Source organism: Helicoverpa zea, chromosome 2 (assembly GCF_022581195.2).
Source record: "Helicoverpa zea isolate HzStark_Cry1AcR chromosome 2, ilHelZeax1.1, whole genome shotgun sequence".
Lineage (NCBI taxonomy): Eukaryota > Metazoa > Arthropoda > Insecta > Lepidoptera > Noctuidae > Helicoverpa > Helicoverpa zea.
Genome location: NC_061453.1, coordinates 10,455,584 through 10,473,611, shown reverse-complemented (window position 1 = coordinate 10,473,611; position 18,028 = coordinate 10,455,584). Strand labels below are relative to the sequence as shown.

Genomic DNA, 18,028 nt, shown 5'->3' with positions numbered 1-18,028 from the left:
AAAAGGTAGAAAATCCATCAAGGCAAGACATATTAGCAGTAAAGAAGGTGTTGAAGTACTTGAATGGAACGAGAGATAAAGGGATTTTGTATAATGCTGGGAAAGATATTACAAGATTGCATGCATATTGTGACTCAGATTATGCAGGTTGTACAGAGACCAGACGAAGTACAACAGGGTTCATAATAATGTTGGCAGGTGGACCTATAGCTTGGTGCTCCAAAAGACAGCCGATAGTAAGTCTATCGTCAACTGAAGCGGAATATATAGCAGCAGCAGATTGCGTTAAAGAGTGTTTATACTTAAAGACTTTTATAAGTGAATTAATTGGTAGCAGTATTAAGATTAGTTTGAATATTGATAACCAGAGTGCTATCCAATTGATTAAAACAGGTTCATTCAGCAAGAGATCTAAACATATAGATGTGAGATTTTATTTTATACACGAAAATTATAAGAAAGGATATTTAGATGTTATATATTGTCCTACAAATTATCAGATAGCGGATATGTTGACGAAACCACTATATAAAGAAAAATTTAAATTTCATTGCGATAAAGTTGTTGTGTAAATTGAGAGTTATAATTAGAAGTGTTTAAGTTAATGTTTTGAAAACTTGTTTAAGTTAATGTTTTGAAAACTGATGTGTTTCTGAAGTAATTATAAGGTATTTTTAATTTATGTTCATATATTAAAAATAGGAGAAGGTGTTAGGAATTTATAGTCTATGACATTTAAAAAATGTAGGGTTGTTAGTCTATGAAAAAGAATGACTGTGGTGTGAATTGTCATGATGTAAAAACTAGTGAGAACAATGTTATAATTCCTAACAAAATGTGATTGTATTTCTTTAACTATTAATAAAGGCTTTCAAGAATACCAGAAGTTTGAATACCTACAATAGTAACTTAATTGTGCTTTTGTGTCGATCTTTAAATGGCTGGACAACAGTTTAAAAAATTGCAAAGATTCGATTTGAGAACCTCTTATTTTCGTTTTAGCAAATGATTTTATTCTGGATTTGATATAGACGCTGCATAGACAATTGACAAATCTTTTTTTCATAAATCAATACTTTTATAATCTGTAATGACTGCCACTTGGTGGCTTTTAATATACGACAAAATTAAATAGTTATTACAATAGGCGATCCATGATATTCCGTCTCAACTTTCATGCCACTTTTCAGTGATGCTTATTCTTTCTTCTCCTCGTCAAATGTTATTTTAAATTTACAACCTTAAAACGTCATGGTAGCGTTGTCTGTCGTCGTCAGTCAAGTCGTCTTCGCAATATCGCCCAGAAAGAAAAAGCGTGCAATTGTGAATCAAATCAGTCATATAATTGATACAATATCCTTGAGATTATTGACAGCGGCCCATAAATACAAGTTATCCTAATTTATAAAATGTTTGCCTACAGGATACTGAGATGTATTCAATTTTGGTAAATGAAAAAAGGATTATAATTTTCTAAACAATTGAACGAATTCTTCGATTCATCAACCTGGAAAGGTCAGTAAACTTACTTATTTTCTATTTAACATAGGAATAGACATGATAAAAATTGTAGCCAGTGGCTGGTTGAAAAACGCAAATGAAACTTTATCATCCTGTCAAAATCTTTAGTTACTTCATACGGTTTATGTCGGGCCCATTCTATTGCGGGCTTTAAAATATTTGATAGGTTAATTAAATCTCATACATTTGTTTGTGATCTACAAATTATGGAACTGTTTGGAAAACACTTAAAGTATGTCATCGCTACCATTCCAACAATATTGTTCTTTTTATTTAAGCTTAGTATAAAGTGAATTACTACATATTATTTTTTAATTTAGTGGAATTGGTAAGTGGAATATTGTTTATTATTGGATTGGTTATGGTTAAGAAGTATACAACAAAAGGTGTATAATGATAAAAATGTAGGTGATTATTCTAAATTTGTACACATCCTAATTATTCAAAATATTCATACAATATAAGAATTTTAAGGAACTCATATGTTGGATTTAGGTTCTTTTAAAAATGACTTCTAGATAATGTAAGATACATTTCAATATAGTATAGTAATAAAACAAATTTAATTTTTAAATACAATCCCGTACTAGCATTTTGATTTGTATATTCTAGAATATTTTCCCATTCCAAATAAATCTTAATGATATTGTTTTTGGAAAATACCAAGTACATAAATACAGATGGACTATTCAACAAAAAGTGAAATACTTAATTAGGCAGGTAATATAAAATATAGGTTTAAAATAATTCAGTTGTGTGATTTAGTTCTTAAATAATAATGTATCAGTCACAACCGCACATTTGATGTGCAGTCAAATAGCAGAGTGCTAAGAACAGCCACATCACATGTAAGTATGTAAATGTTGAATTGGATGGTTGTAAGTATCTGTTTACATATAATCAACATTTTTAAATAGTACATGCTTATGTTCATTTAGTTTGAAATCAATTGGTTTGGGTTACAGTTGTGCGTGATTCAAGACAAAGAAGAGAAGAATATCTTAAGAATTTTGACAAAAGTTTATGACCGTTTTCTGGTCATAAACAAACAAGTGTAGTGCTTCAAGATGGACCTGCCGGATTGTCCTCCGGGTGCAGAAGGGTATCAGGATTCCGTGACAGAAGTACCCAAGAAACCGGAGTTAGAAGAGTCACCTTGTACCAAGGTAAATATTATTTTTTTAATTATTAAAAAAAAAAAACGAAGATATGACTCTTAAATAAATCTTAATTTATTTTAAACTGTTTATTCTCCTCAATTTGGATACTGGAGGACATCCTCGGTGATGATAATTATATCAACAACATATTCAATTCCTATCTCCCCCTTCAATCCTAAGATTAATGAGAACCGTTTGCAAAGGATTTCACAATTTTTTATATTTAATTCAATTTGGTCAATACAACATTAAAGAGAGCTCATATAGACTTCAATTATAAAGGTTGAATTAGAAACACCATTCACACTGCTCAAGAATAATTCTATATCAATCTTATGTTTGTTGATTGCAACAGAAATACTTTTAATGCTTGGTGCAATAGAACTTTAAAGTTATGTAACAATTGAGTATTTGGTTAATCACACAATGAATATACATACATTTTTTAATTCCTTTATTTATGATAATACTTCTCTACAATATGATACAAACGGATGGTTTATTCATTTACAGTGCTAACATAAACTATTATCACCTTAAGTATAATTTATGGAAAAAAGTTATCAATAAAGCATGCTTCCAGTTTGAATGCTTCAATATCTGCATACAAATAATAAAACTGCAATGTTATTATCTTATAATTAGCTACACAATGAATAAAACAGTATTTAAGCTGAGTCCTGCGCTAGTCTACAGCACTTTGCTAAAAACAGGCTAGGCTCTGGTGACCGAATGTTGGCAGTATAACCACCACATGAGATGGGCAGAAGCATCTCCAGTATAGTATTTATTTTATGACTAAGATTTCATGGTAGTTACAGATATATGTAAGGCAGGTTGATGGCAATAGGTTTAGTTTAGTTTGGGTAGGGGAAGGAGCCTTCTCCTTATGTCTCCATAACCAATATGACTACATATTATAATATGTTGTCACCACCTCTGTCAATTAATGTGATATTTGAATAGTTATCATACCATCATACTATCCTGCTGTCATACTATCATGGCTGAATTACAAGGTCCTCACAATCATGGCGTGTTTACTAGAATTAGTCACTCTCAATGGGTAAGTATATGTTGGGCTTCAGGTTTTACACAAAAGTATTAGGATTTTTTATAAATTGTGGCGTAAAGTAGGGACACTTGACTTGTTTATTTACCGTTAAAGATGTGAAGGGAAGAAATATTTATTTATTTTATTTTAGCGAAAAGACCTAAATGACAATTATTATTTATCTTTAAAAATATACTTATATTTAAACGAACATCGAAAGGAGTTAACCGTAAATTCCGACGGCATGAATTAGCGTCTGAGGTGTTTATTAAAATTGCGTTTTTTTTCAAGTTACTATATAAATAAATGTTGGCTACATAATGTGGTTACATTCTCATATTTTTCAACAAATTTCCACCAATGAAGTTTAAAAAATATTGATAGATTTTATTTATAGACAAAAACAGCGTATCTTAAGACAAAATATGTGTTTTTTTGGGAAATGTAGATCTTAATATGGTGTAGTTTCCAATTCGTTAACGCGATGTGTTTCGTTACTTCGTACCATCTAAGTTATTATTTTACCACACAAAATATTACTGTGAAAAAGTTTGCATTTACTTCGACGAGACCGCTCAACAGGTAAGTATATCTTAGTGAAAAATAACTTAAAAATACATATCTCCAATAAAATACTGAAAATAATATTATGAACTGTTTTATTTGATACGTTCTTTTCCCATGTCTCGGCAATCTAGGGCGGGTCGGTTTTACGTTTTATTTTGTCAACGGTACTTGTGAGTTTTTTTTGCGTCTGTTCAGCTGTTAAGCTGGTCGGTTATTAGAGATGTTTTTGTGATGGTTTTAATGTTTTTTGGTTGTTACTTTTAGGCGGAGCTCGAGTTTCAAGAGCACCTGAACAGTTTGAAGATCAAGCTTGAAGATGGCGTTACGCGATGCATGGTGGAGAGGCGCGGGCGCGACATCTCGGGGAAGTGGATCTACTTGTGTTACCCCTGTGCCGCCGTCTGCAGTGGAGAGAGCATTCTGCAGGTCAGCCCTCATTATTATCACACTATAATGTTTTTGTTCCTAATAGATAGGTACTAGGCTATAACAATACTTTTGGTTATTGAGTAGCTGCGTTATTCTAAGATCCGCTAGGATCAGTTACCAAATAAATGGCGAACATTTCACTTCTAAATGAGAATTTCTATCAATCAAAAAAGTCTATAATTTACTGTTTTCATTACAGACCCACATATCGGGGAAGAAACACAAGACCAAGTTGACGATGCGAACTGTATGGCCGATGAGTATCTTTGATGATCATCCCTTCAACCAGCATAGCAACAAGACTTCAACTAGTAAGTTCTTTCCTTACAATACTACTTTTTAGGGTTCCGTACCCGAAGGGTAAAACGGGACCCTATTGTTTTCGCTCCTCTGTCCGTCCGTCCGTCCATCTGTCACCAGGCTGTATCTCATGAACCGTGATAGTCAGAGAGCTGAAATTTTCATGTATTTCTGTTGCCGCTATAACAACAAATACTGAAAATTAGAATTGCATAAATATTTTGGGGGGCTCCCATACAAAAAACGTGATTTTTTTGTCCGTTTTATAAATAATGGTACGGAACCCTTCGTGCGCGAGTCCGACTCGCACTGGGCCGGTTTTTTTCCCAACGTTGTGAAAACAGTAAAATTAATTTAAACAATATTTTTAGCATCGGAGAAAGTGCTTCAAAAAATGGCGCAGGAAGTCGACCTTCACAATAAGAACCCTTCAGATCTGGACCTCAAGTATGACAAGTATAGGAATGTGACCTGTCATATCCAGGACTCTCTCGACGGCGTTAAGTAAGTACATAAAACTATTATTTTAGCGTTTTTAAAAAGAACATAGGAATTTCTCCTGAGAGGACACAACACGACAGACTGGAAACAATGTTAGTTGAATATTCAAGCTTCCTACTATAATATAAATAGTTGTACTGTCATCAGTTAAAGATTAATGAGCATGTGACCAGATTTTACGGCACCTGTTTAATTCCTCTCCTGTCAAACTAGGGATAACAATCTTTTTTTAGATATTATAAGAAAACTGGTATTAAAACTTTCAGTACCGCTTTCAGCCTAACATTCATTACCGGTAACTAGTAGATAACGTAACTAAATACCGAAGGGGTTCACGAGCATGCAATGACCGATACGCATTACAAAAGCTATGATTCGATTGTCTGTTTTTTACCACAAATCAAAGGACCATCGCCCAAGTTCACACTAGCTAGAACTCCTAACTGTTGGAAAGAAATATAATATACTAGCTTCCTCTCGCGGCTTCGCCCGCGTGGTGTGTTGATAAAAAGTAGCCTATGTGTTAATTCAAGATTCAAGTATGTAGGTGATATTACACACCTACATACCAAACTTCAACCAAAACGGTCTAGCCGTTTTTGAGTGAAAGAATAACAAACATACATGCATATAATCTCACAAACTTTGACATTTCTAATATTAGTAGGAGTAACTAAGCTACACTTGTTTGTCAGGGCTCCACTGCTAGGCATCGAGTACCTGATCGAGCACCCGCCCGAGCAGGCGCACTACGAGCCCTCGTACATGTGCACGCTGTGCTCCAAGCAGGGCCATCCGCGCACCATCATCAACCATCTCACCTGCTTCTGGCACCGGTACAACTATCTCGTGAGTATACCTCCTCTCCATGGGCTTAGTGGAAGAAACTGTTGGACTCCGAAATAGCCGTGATACTTCTATTCCAAACTCTTCTCATCGTCCCAACTATGTTGGGGTCGGCTTCCAGGCTAATCGCGAGAGTGACTGCCTCTCTGAACTCCACCCAATTACCAGGGCAACCCGATACCACTTTTTAAGACTGGTTGTCAATCTTTCTTCTCTTTATATGTAGCTATATTACTTCCTGAGCCTTCTTCCAATGACACCTCAGCTACAGAACTCTTAAACAGATTTTTAATCGACTGTATTTTTCTTGGACACAGTTACGTCATTTCGCGACAGCGTGCAGTATGCTGACTCCTTACCGCGCTCAGCACAAGTACCGCGAGGGCGTGGGCATCATCATGAACCGTCTCGCTCAGCGCATAGAGGACAAATACGGACGCAAGCGACCCGTCAACTTCGATAAAGAGGAATACGAGAAAGACAAGTATATTATTCAAACTGTTATTGGGTTAAGTTTCTGTTTTGAGAAAAGTGTATATAGAGCGATTTTTATAATGTGTGGTAAATTTTTAAAACAGGGAGCAAATCCATCAGTGGATATTCCGAGGACATCACTACTCGGAGAAGGATGGACCGTCTTTCGTAGAAGTGGTTGATGTCGGCCTCATTGACTCGCTCCACAAATCTAGTAAGCTATTATTGTTACTTTTTTGTACTGTTAGTCATTAAATAATGATGGAGATTAAATATGTATATTTTATTTTTCAGATGAAGAAAAGAAGTCTATAAAGTAAGTTTTTATAATCATTATAATATTTTCTTTGACACTAGAAGTAGTGTAAAATACGTCAATATTTTTTACATTACAGATATAGATATGTTCCCTATGACCCTACTTAACTACTTACCTAATTAACTAATCTACCTTTTAACAAATAATTTTAAGTTATATACCATAGGTAGGTATCTAATATTTGTCTTTTTTATCAGGGATAAGCGGGACCCATCACCGCCGAATGTATCCGCGCCTTCAAGACCGCTGTTCAACAATTTCTCGGTAAGTTTTCTGGTTGTGATCATTTTAAATTTACATTCATAATAAATAATGAGTATAGTATAAACTATTTGCGAATGTATTAAAGGCTTATCATAGTAGTTTACTAATAACATTACTTACATCACTTACAAAATAGTCAGGTTTAATTGATCTGTTAACCACGAATTTTTTCGTTCAATTTTCAAATTATACTGTCGTTTTAAGAAAACCGTACGTTTATGTTGGTTGGTGAACTCTTGCCTCAGTCCACTAAAGTCGACTATTTATTCTTGGTCATCAATGGCGGGGGAAGGGGAAGTCTGAAGACAAGCTTATTGTACACAAGTGCCGAAATTATGTTAGTAACTGTATTGGGTGACGGCGTGCATACATTACAGTCTAGAACCACACGAGTGATGATTTTGAAAAAAGAAATACTTTGAATTCAATAGCGAAAGCAACTAATTACGCCTAATTTAAATGATGAGATAATTGAAATCCGGCCATTAACTGTAAACCAGCCAAAAATTACGTTTCTTGTAAGAGAGCCCCTAAAAATAATTCAGTATTTGTTGTTAAGGCGGCATCACAACACACCTTATGTGGAAATGTGTACTGTCTATCACAGTTCATAAAATAAAGCCTGGTAACAGAAGGTCGGATAGACGGACAGCGGAGTCCTGCTAATGGGGTTCCGAATAGGCAAAACATGTAGTGACATTTTGTCTATCCGTTCCCCCAGGCCGGGGAGGGCGCCGTCCGCAAGAAGCGCACTCGCACGCGACCGCGCTGGCGCCGCACCCCCGCCGCCCCGCCCCCGCCAGGCGATGTCTTCACCAGCCCCGTCACTGACACTAGCGATGACGACGTAAGGGATTTACACAATGCTAGGAACAAGCTGACAAAATTACCTTTCTCAGATAGATTTATTTACGTCGTCTACGACTTCGTATGCGGAGGTTTTTAAAAGCAATAAAATGGTTATAGTGTGTGTGTTAGCCTTAAAATACATACACATATGCTATCGCGGACTTTTCTGTAGCCTATGTGTAAGATACAGCTTATTTTCCTACGTCATCTACAGCAAATATTGTTAATGTACGCGGAAATAATTCCAAAAACTTAACAAACTAAGTATATACTAAAAGTTTTCTCGAGAAACACACTATCGAGTGGTGAAAACCGCATCTGAATTACATCGAATACTACGCGAAATACCGAAAAATTATATTAACAGTTTAACATTAGACGTATATTATGACTAGAGGCTACATTTACGAAACGAAATTAATGCTAATTTATGCGCACAATTATTAAAAAAATGCATTTATACTACACGGGTGACTTCTTTAACACCTGGCTCGAACGACATTAGCTTAAATTTGACAGCTAAAGATGCCAGTTTCTAATAGATGCGTTACTTCTTTATATTAATTAGTAACTTAAGTACTTGTTGGTTGTGGCGAGTTTCGAGGCGGGTGTCGAGGGTTGTATATGATAGTATTGAGCTAGCAGGATGTCCGCCCACAGCGCCCGGCGGGGCGGCAGGAGCGGCGCGCGGGCTCGGCGGGCTCGCTGTCCGACATCAGCGACGACCTCGACACCGAGCGCCGCGACCTCGCCCGCGCCGACAAGCGGGCTCTCAGGTACCTCACACTTCTCATCTATCTACACTAATTAATTGTTTGCTTGTTCCGTAACTACTGAACTGAACTACGAACCCAGCTGTGTCGAGGACGCTTTGGCAAACTTTGCTCAAAAACTGTTTAGTCAGTTAAGAATATTGTTGAGGCAAACTTTGCAGGAAAGTAGCTCAAAAACTTTCCACTTCGTTAATCGCAGTTGGAGGACTAGAGGTCCTCCAACTGCGATTAACCTTCCACAAGGAAGTCTCAGATTGAAGTCCTCCAACTCTCTTCTTCTTCCGAGCCTTTTTCCAACTATGTTGGGGTCGGCTTCCAGTCTAACCGGATGCAGCCGAGTACCATTGTTACAACGAGCGACTGCCCTGACTAATTGAGGTCCTCCAACTACGATTATCGAACTTGTTCTTTTACACTGTTCTTCCATACACATACGGTGATGTATCTAAGTGTACAATAAAGGTGTTGTTCCAGGGAGCGTTTAGACTCGCACAAGGCCCGCTACGAGCCCTACCCCGACAAGCGCCGCGCGGCCTCGCCCTTCCGCAGCCGCGCGCCGCCCCGCCCCAGCACTACTACTGCTGCATCAACGGAAAAGGTAAACTTTGTCTTATTAGCTGTACGAGTCAAATTTATGACTCGTCATCCTCCTGTCCTTATCCAATTTTATTTGGGTTCGGCGTAGCATGTTTTATTCTTATATACTCTTCTGTCTGCCGTTGTCTCACAAGTAACATTCTTTTCGTTAGTTTAGATGAGATTGTTGCTTTAGTCCACAATCAAGAGTCTCCAAAATATACATTATATTCTGTCACCTTTAATGTAACATTCCGGTTTTGCTAAGATTTGCACATAACTACATATCATTGCTTCAAAAAATCAATATAAAATAAAACATACTATACAGCAACGGCCTCCTAACTACGAGTACAAGTTGAAGTTGGCCGGTGAAAAGCGTCAGACGGCCGAGGAGTCTGCCAAGAAGACGCTGGCTTACCATGAGAAGAACCCGGAGAAGCACCCGCTATACCCTGAGGAGTGGAAGAAGTTCTGGAACCGGCGCTACAAGGAGATACAGGCTGGTACGTACTTGTCATTTCTATTCTCGAGCAAATATTTTTAACCGATTCGACCGTGTACATATTTTATTCCATTGCAGAAGGCAAAGACCCATCCAAGCACGACTTCAAGCCGGAATGGATAGTGTTTTGGACGGCGCGTATGAAGGAACTACACGAGGAGGAGTTACGCATAGAAGTGAACGAGATCTACAGGCGCATGTGTTTGTCTCCGCCCGATATGAACAAGCGGGCGTCCGAACCGCGTCAGGTGGAGAAACCTAGAGCTCCGGAACTGAGGCGTAAGACCCCTGAAAGACTTCGCCGGGATCCTGAACCTCGCAGAGATCCGGAACGCCATCGTTCTTCGGAACGTCGTCGGTCGTCGGAACGTCGCCGATCTTCGGAACGTCGCCGGTCGTCGGAACGTCGGCGCTCGGCCGAACGTCGCCGCCTGGACAGACCCGATCGTTTCGTCGATCATCGCGGCCGAGAGCCTCTGCCGAGACGACGCACTCCGCCTGAGTTTAGACGCATGCGCAGGTCAGTTATTATGACATATTTGAACGTTTTTTTCGTCGTACTAAGGATTTATTTGCTTGTTCAAATTGTAATTTTTTTGTATTGTGTTCCGATTCTTAAGTCGGACAGTGTTATTTTGATTTCTTATTAGCAGCCAACACTAAAAAACCTTTAAGCTATATTTTCAAGAAACTGTGATTGTTATTATGACACTAATGTACAATGATTTTGTGCTTAGAACTCCGCCGCCACACTACCGTCGCTCCCCGGGCCGGCGTCGCTCAATAGATCGCCGCTCACTGGAGCGTCGGTCACTAGAGAGACGTTCCCTGGAGCGTCGCTCGCCGCCGCCGCACAAACGTACGCGCTCTAGAAGCCCTGTACACAGGTATATACATACTGCTCTTTGGAATTGCTAGAATACCGATCTTTTAAAGTGTTCACGCGGAATTTGCTACATAAACGCTCGTTTTTCTTAACAATACTGTTTAATTTGAACGTCAAACTTGATAGTAAACACTTGTTTCAAGAGAATTGTAGTTTTTTAGGTTTTCCGTGAACATAGGTCTCACATAGGGCTGCCATCTGGAATTTCGCCAAATCCGGACAAAGATTTAAAAAACCCGAACATTTGGCGTAAATCGCATTTCTTCAGACTCCGCGAAGACGGGTTCCAAATTAGGACAAATCCGGGGAAACCCGGACGGATGACAGCCCTAGTCTCACAGTAATGTTGTTCTGTCCAGACGCAGCCCCGCGCGGACGCACATCGCGCTGGAGGCGGTGAGTCGCGGCAGCCGCAGCCCGCTGTCGCAGCGCGAGGCGCAGCGCAACCGCAGCCCCGAGCCGCGCCCGCCCGCCCGCCAGCCGCCGCCCTCGCTGCAGACCGTGCTCATCTCCGATGACGAGCTCAAGCCGTTAGTATACACATACTTACATAAAACAACTCAAATGCACGTAAATTTGAATACTTACATGAAGGAACATACGTTTTATTGCGTAACGAGAGACGCATGCACACAGTGCCGGCTTTAACTCTACTAGCGCCCTGGGCGAGATTTCTACGGCGCCCCCAACTGCAATTCAAACCCATACGAAAAACAGAGACATATGTCGTTACCGATTGCGCGAGCGAAGCGAGCGCGATTTTTTTTTTATAGTAAACAAGTCAGAGCAAAAATTACCTAAAATGTAGCCCAATCGTACATAAGTTATTGCTGGTTGGTGAATGCAAAAACACGGAAACACAGGTTCTGATTGCGCGAGCGAAGCGAGCGCGAAATTTTTTGTTATATTTTAGAACTCAACACAAAAATGACTTAAAATGTAGCCCAAACGTAGATAACTCTTTGTTGGTGTTGGCGCCTATGAATTAAAATTTTGGGACTTAAAGTAGTACCATAAATAGAAACTAGAAGTTATTTTCTTATCAATAAAAGGACTTAAAAACGACGCTACCTTTTTGTTAGGGTAGACAAACAAATGTTGAAAAATAAAAACAACTATAAAGTGAAGCAAGCCGGAACAAGCTTTTTTGATATTTGAATCACTAAAAGTCCTTAACATATATAGTAAAAGGCGACTGTGAAGTGAAGAAGTCGCGAGCGAAGGGAGCGCCAATTTTTTTGAGTATTGGGACATGAAATTAAAAGTAGCTATATGTGAAAAAAAATGCAAGTGCAGAGTAAAGAAACCGCGAGCGAAGCGAGCGCAAAAATTTTTGAGTTTTGGGACATAAAAGTAGTGTATCTGACGCGCCCGGCATTGTATGACAATACATTAATTTAATTGAAATTTCTTGGTCTAGGAGCGTACCGCGGCGCCCTTGAGCCCGCGGCGCCCGGGTTATTCGCACACCCTGCACCATAGGTTAAGGCGGCCCTGATGCTATCCATACATTGGGATACAGTTCTTGTAAGCTGCGATCTTTGATGAAATTTAAAACAAAAATAGGAGTAAAATTCTGATCAAGGATTGGTTGGGGGCGCCTGCGGCGCCCCTTATGTCCGGCGCCCTGGGCCGTCGCCCAACCGCGCCCTACCCTAAAGCCGCTACTGCATGCACATGACATGCGCTATGAGCTCACATTACGGCTCTCGCTCAGCACAATGCTGAATACTTGAAAACAAATGTCATATTATATAACATTATATTATAACATTTTATAAGGGTCTTGAATAAGACATGATTTATGGGTGGTAAAGTGGTCCAGGTGGGGTTTCACGGGCGGGGTGGACCTTGGGTGCGAGTGCGGGGCTGTTATGCAGACCATGTCCCACCTCATCACATGTCCACTGTGCCCTGAAACTTGCTCGCGGCAGCACCTAATGAGCGCATCCGGTCGTGCTCTCGCTGTGGTGTGTGCTATAAGACATGTCATCGACACAAAAGAAGAAGAAGAATGGTGGTAAAATATTTAAGACTCAGTAACTCCGTTATAAGGCCTTCTAAAGTAGCTCCAGAAAATTTGAAACTGAAGTCTAGGAAAAATGTTTTCTCTCTCATGAGACAAACATAGTATGTAAAGAAACGTCTATTATATTTTCTGATTGCGCATGCTATACTTACGAGCATAATTTATCTTATACACATATCTAGTTATATATAACCTTTCCCCAGTGACGACGGGCTATCCCCGTGGAACTCTGACAACGACATCGACTCGATAGTGTCGGAGGCGGAGAAGCGCGACCGGTCCCGCGCCGGCAGCGCCGTGTCCCGCGCCTCGCGCCGCAAGCGCACCGCCAGCACGCTCGTGCCGCCCATCGACGACGTCGCCGCCGATGACGTGGTCGCCACGTTAAGGCAACTCGTGGCCTTGGAGGATTACCTGGGCAGTCTGGGACCGAAGATCGTTGATCTGTTGGCAGATGCACTGAAGATGGAGAAGGTTTGTGAATAAGTGATGTTTTTTTTTCCGAGTTGGTGTTGAAGTTTTTTTCCTTTCTTTTTGAAGAACATAATTAAACCTATTAATAGTTTATTCTAAGTCAAGGATTAAGTCTAACTTTACGGTGTGTTGCACTAGTTAACTATAACGATAAGCGAGCCATTTTCAGTTGTCAATTGGTCGACAATTTTACCCCTTGTTATCGCTATGTGCATGACAAGCTTCCGCTCGCGGCTTTGTCCGTGTGGTGTGTTGACAAAAAGTAATCTATGTGTTAAATCAGGGTATCAACTATCTACATACCAAATTTTAACCAAATCGGTCCAACCGTTTTTGCGTGATAGAATAATAAACATACATCCATACATTCTCACAAACTTTCATATTTATAATACTAGCTTCTGCCAGTGGTTTCACCCGCATCCCGTGGGAACCTCGGCACGAACCCGGATAAAAAGCCTAGTAGCCTATAGCCTTCCTCGATAAATGGGCTATCTAACACTGAAAGAATTTTTCAAATCGGACCAGTAGTTCTTGAGATTAGCGCGTTCAAGCAAACAAACAAACTCTTCAGTTTTATAATATTAGTATAGATTAGTAGGATTAAGCGGTGTAGTGCAACTCACCCATAGAAAGTTATGTTATATTTTCTTATATTTGACTTTAATTGATATTATAACCTCCAACATTAATTACCATTAACTTACATGAAATCAGGAAAAGCCGAACTCATCAGAGGAACTGCTAGAGCGTGAGAGCGCGGTGGTCCTCATAGAGACGGCGAAGGAGAAGCTGAAGGGCGCCGTGCAGGCGGGGCTGGTCGGCGGCAGCGCGGCCGCGGCGCTGCGGGCCGCTGTGGTGCGGGCAGCTGCCACGCTGCATGAAGCTGACAAACGAGCCAGGGCTAGGAAACAGGTAAGGGAAACGGATGTGTAGTTGAGCATATAGTTGCGCAATTATTTGTAACCGTGAGATCACACACATAACTGTCATTGATAGTTATGTAAACGACATTTACGGCATTTTAATGTACTTAAAATTTCAAATTTTATGGATAGGGCATCATCAAATAATATTGTTTGTGATGCTAACGAAGGATAAAAAATTGAAGACTTCTTTAAGTTCCAATCATCGCAAACTATTCTACTGCTGATTGTTTTTCTAATTGAAGTTCCGATTGCCTATTGTGATTTTGGTGCTTAAATATTTTGATCTATTAATAAATCAATTTAAATATTCCAGGCTTCATCCAGCTCTACAAAACCAGCAGTGGTGCCAGTCGCAGGCGTGGGTGAAGTGGACCGCGCACAGATAGCACAACAAATGGCCGAGGCTCTCATAGCGCAGGGCAAAACGGACGTCTCTTCCGAAGACTTGGCACAACTCGTTGACGCAGTCGTGGGGATGGCTGAAGCCAAGAAACGAGAAGCCGAGAAGACGAAGAGGGCAGCAGCGCCACCTGCCGTCGAAAAACCGGCGAAACCAGCGCTGTCTAAGATGAGCGGCACCGCGTCTGCCCTGCAAATGTTACAGTCGGCTTACAATGAAAATGATAAAAAGTAAGATATTCGAAAGTAATCATGTCTGATTTAGCACTTCCACTTTACACCTTCCTATACTGTTTATCTTTATAAATTTTTGTTGTACCCACCAGGACGGAGGTAGACGACGTCCCCGATGTGATGGACGGCCTCTCAGACTCTGACCTTGAGACCTTGCTGAAGAACTTTAACGAGTTGTCAGCGGAAGAGCAGCACAGTCTCATAGCGTACTTGAAGAAGTTGGAGGCTAAGGAGCCGCAGAGAGTAGAGCGCCTGCGTCAGTACGTGAGCGAGGCAGCTTCCACTGCCGCTAAGGAACCTGAACCGGATAATGATAAGGAGGAACCAGCTCCCCCCAGTGCAGTAGTCGTGGAGAGCGATGATGATGATTATACTGTCGAAGAGGTGAATATTGTTTGGTATACTGTCATTAAGTAACACCTTGCATGATAAATGGAGTGAGAGAGATGATTTGCCAAATAATAAAAATATTATATTTTTTCTCTTGAATGCATGTTTGAATAAAATGATAAGCCGTGTTATTTGATACTTTTAATCTGTTTGAGGAAAAAAACAGATAAAAATATATGGTTGCTCAATATCTCGGAGCAGAAAAGAAAACAGGAAAAAATACTTATTTAATAAATCGAAAAAAAATAAATTTCATAATAAGACTTATTTCATAATTCGCAACACAAGTAATCTCAAAAATAGTAGTTAAATAATCGCATTCTTTATCTCCAGGTTTTCCAATCTGCAACACAGAAAGTAAAGGAAGATCAAATACGTCAAGAAATGGAGATTGTAAAGAAATCTTTAGAAGAGTCTAAACCAGAAGAAGTTGTGGTTGAACCGACGACTCTGGAGAATTCCCTCGCCGACATATCGAAGAACTTGTCGTCTGCCTCCGACCTGTTCGCGCTGGTGCAGGCGAGCCTCAAGGCCGCGCCCGCCGCCACCCCCGCGCCGCTCTCTCGCTCCCCCAACGTCGTCGCCAGCACCACTCAGCCCAGGTCTTTCGGAGACCTGCCTGAGCCCACTGTTACTCAAGAACCAGTACAAACACCACCCACACAAACTGCCGCGGTTACATCAGCCTCGATTCTGAATCAATTTGTGTCGCAAGGATCAGGACAGGCCCCATTCCAAAATCAGCCAGCAGGCCTGTTACGTCCTCCCGTACGCCACCAGGTGCCAAACCAGCAGCAGATGCCGCAACATCAACAGCTACGTCCACAGCAGCAGCAACAACAAAACTATACATCACAGCAGAACCAACATTATAATCAACAGCAAAATTATCAACCACAACATTCAAATTATCAACAAAACCAGCTTCCACTTCAACACCAACAACATAATCAACAAGGTCAGATGAACCAGCCGCTACTCAACCAGCAGTATCAACCACAGCAATATAACAATCCACAGCATCAGCAACAGTATCAACAGCCGCAGCATCAACAACAAAACTATAATGACAACAGGAACAAGAATGACCACTTCAACCAGGGACAGTGGAACCCGCGCGGAAATATGATGGACAACCGAGGTCCGCCCCTAAGGGGGAATGCACCCGATAACTTTGGACCGAATGCTCCATACAATCAAGGACCTAGAAATAACTTCATGAATGGCAGGGGGCAGGATAATTACGACACACGGCCTCAGAATATGAACCAGCAGTTTAACAACTACGATAATAATCAAAATAATTTTAGAGGTCGCGGAGGCGGCAGGGGTCACTTTGGAGGACCCAGAGGTCGTGGTCGGGGGTACTATTAATAGTATTCACAATGTTTTAGATTTTACAAGTAACATTTTGTTATGATTACCATTGCTCATGCAATTAGATTATATTATTCGTCATTTTAACTATGGTTTTGACCTGCATGTATTTTTATTCTGTAGATAAAACTTCCGTCAATAAATAATGAGAGTTTACTTATTTGTTTTGTATTTTGTGACTTTCCAACTCAAGCTATCAACTACTTTCACCTCACTGAAAAAGAACTGTAAATTGAAATTTCCTATTCACAATCCTTTTTCTTCTACCTACTTGTGAACAAATCACCAGGCTTATATAACCTTGAAATAGCACACCAGGACCTGTCCAAGTCACAGAGTCACGTCACAAGATACTATGCTTTGATTGTGGCTCAATGTCGTTAACTGTGTAACATAACGTTCTGGTCATCATCATCCTCCGAGCCTTTTCCCAATCATGTTGGGGTCGGCTTCCAGTCTAACCGGATTCAGCTGAGTACCAGTGCTTTACAAGAAGCGACTGCCTATCTGACCTCCTCAACCCAGTTGCCCGGGCAACCCGATACCCCTTGGTTAGACTGGTGTCAGACTTAGGGTCAATTCCCACTGAAAGAGCAGCGGCCGGCAGCGGCCGTAATTGCAAGGGATTGAGCGCGAGCGCGGCGGGCCGCGCGGCGCCGCACCGCGCCGCGCTCTTGCATTTTCCGTGCTCTTACGGCTGCTGCCGGCCGCTGCTCTTTCAGTGGGAATTGACCCTTACTGGCTTCTGACTACCCGTAACGACTGCCAAGGATGTTCAATGACAGCCGGGACCTACAGTTTAACGTGCCATCCGAAACACAGCCGATGGTGTGTCTAAGATATACTTAGAAAGTACATACAAACTTAGAAATGTTGCATTGGTACTTGCCTGACCTGGGATCGAACCCGCTCCCTCATACTTGAGAGGTTAGTCCTTTACCCACTAGGCCACCACGACTTTTCATAAAATAACATTCAGGGGCCCGATTCTCCTAATTTTACTTAAGCAACATACGATTCACGTTCGACTGCGATCCAATCCCGACTCGATTACGATTGAAACGTATATGGCATTCCGCTATTTTTTCTTTGAAATAAACGTTTTTATCCTTTTCTGTCATTCAATAATGAATCATTTTGTCTGCAAATGATTAACTATTGCAATATGATTG

At 40.5% G+C, this 18,028-nt stretch overlaps 1 protein-coding gene across 3 annotated transcripts; it reads left to right on the top strand.

Annotated features, from left to right (window-relative positions):
• The first annotated feature begins 1,249 nt into the window (after window positions 1–1,249).
• Window positions 1,250–17,012, top strand: LOC124638191 (uncharacterized protein CG7065). Of its 3 annotated transcripts, XM_047175091.1 has the most exons (21): window positions 1,250–1,515; window positions 2,487–2,687; window positions 4,567–4,728; window positions 4,931–5,042; window positions 5,403–5,535; window positions 6,228–6,381; window positions 6,696–6,862; window positions 6,957–7,066; window positions 7,147–7,168; window positions 7,369–7,435; window positions 8,945–9,060; window positions 9,532–9,655; window positions 9,965–10,139; window positions 10,217–10,658; window positions 10,876–11,025; window positions 11,384–11,554; window positions 13,257–13,527; window positions 14,245–14,442; window positions 14,770–15,086; window positions 15,182–15,473; window positions 15,813–17,012. In XM_047175091.1, the coding sequence occupies exons 2-21, from the start codon at window positions 2,589–2,591 to the stop codon at window positions 16,851–16,853; spliced, it is 4,323 nt and encodes a 1,440-aa protein (XP_047031047.1). In that variant the 5' UTR covers window positions 1,250–1,515; window positions 2,487–2,588; the 3' UTR covers window positions 16,854–17,012. The 3 variants fall into 3 exon arrangements, with proteins under 3 accessions (XP_047031047.1, XP_047031060.1, XP_047031053.1); XM_047175104.1 differs by lacking the exon at window positions 2,487–2,687; XM_047175097.1 differs by lacking the exon at window positions 1,250–1,515 and having other exon boundaries at window positions 1,527–2,687.
• The last annotated feature ends 1,016 nt before the right edge of the window (window positions 17,013–18,028 follow it).

Bases quoted from the DNA above. Each gene is read 5' to 3' on its own strand.
- LOC124638191 (XM_047175091.1), top strand. From the start codon at position 2,589: ATGGACCTGCCGGATTGTCCTCCGGGTGCAGAAGGGTATCAGGATTCC. The intron at 6,382-6,695 runs GTGAGTATACCT...TCTTGGACACAG, and splicing joins GGCACCGGTACAACTATCTC to TTACGTCATTTCGCGACAGC. The intron at 11,555-13,256 runs GTTAGTATACAC...ACCTTTCCCCAG, and splicing joins TCCGATGACGAGCTCAAGCC to TGACGACGGGCTATCCCCGT.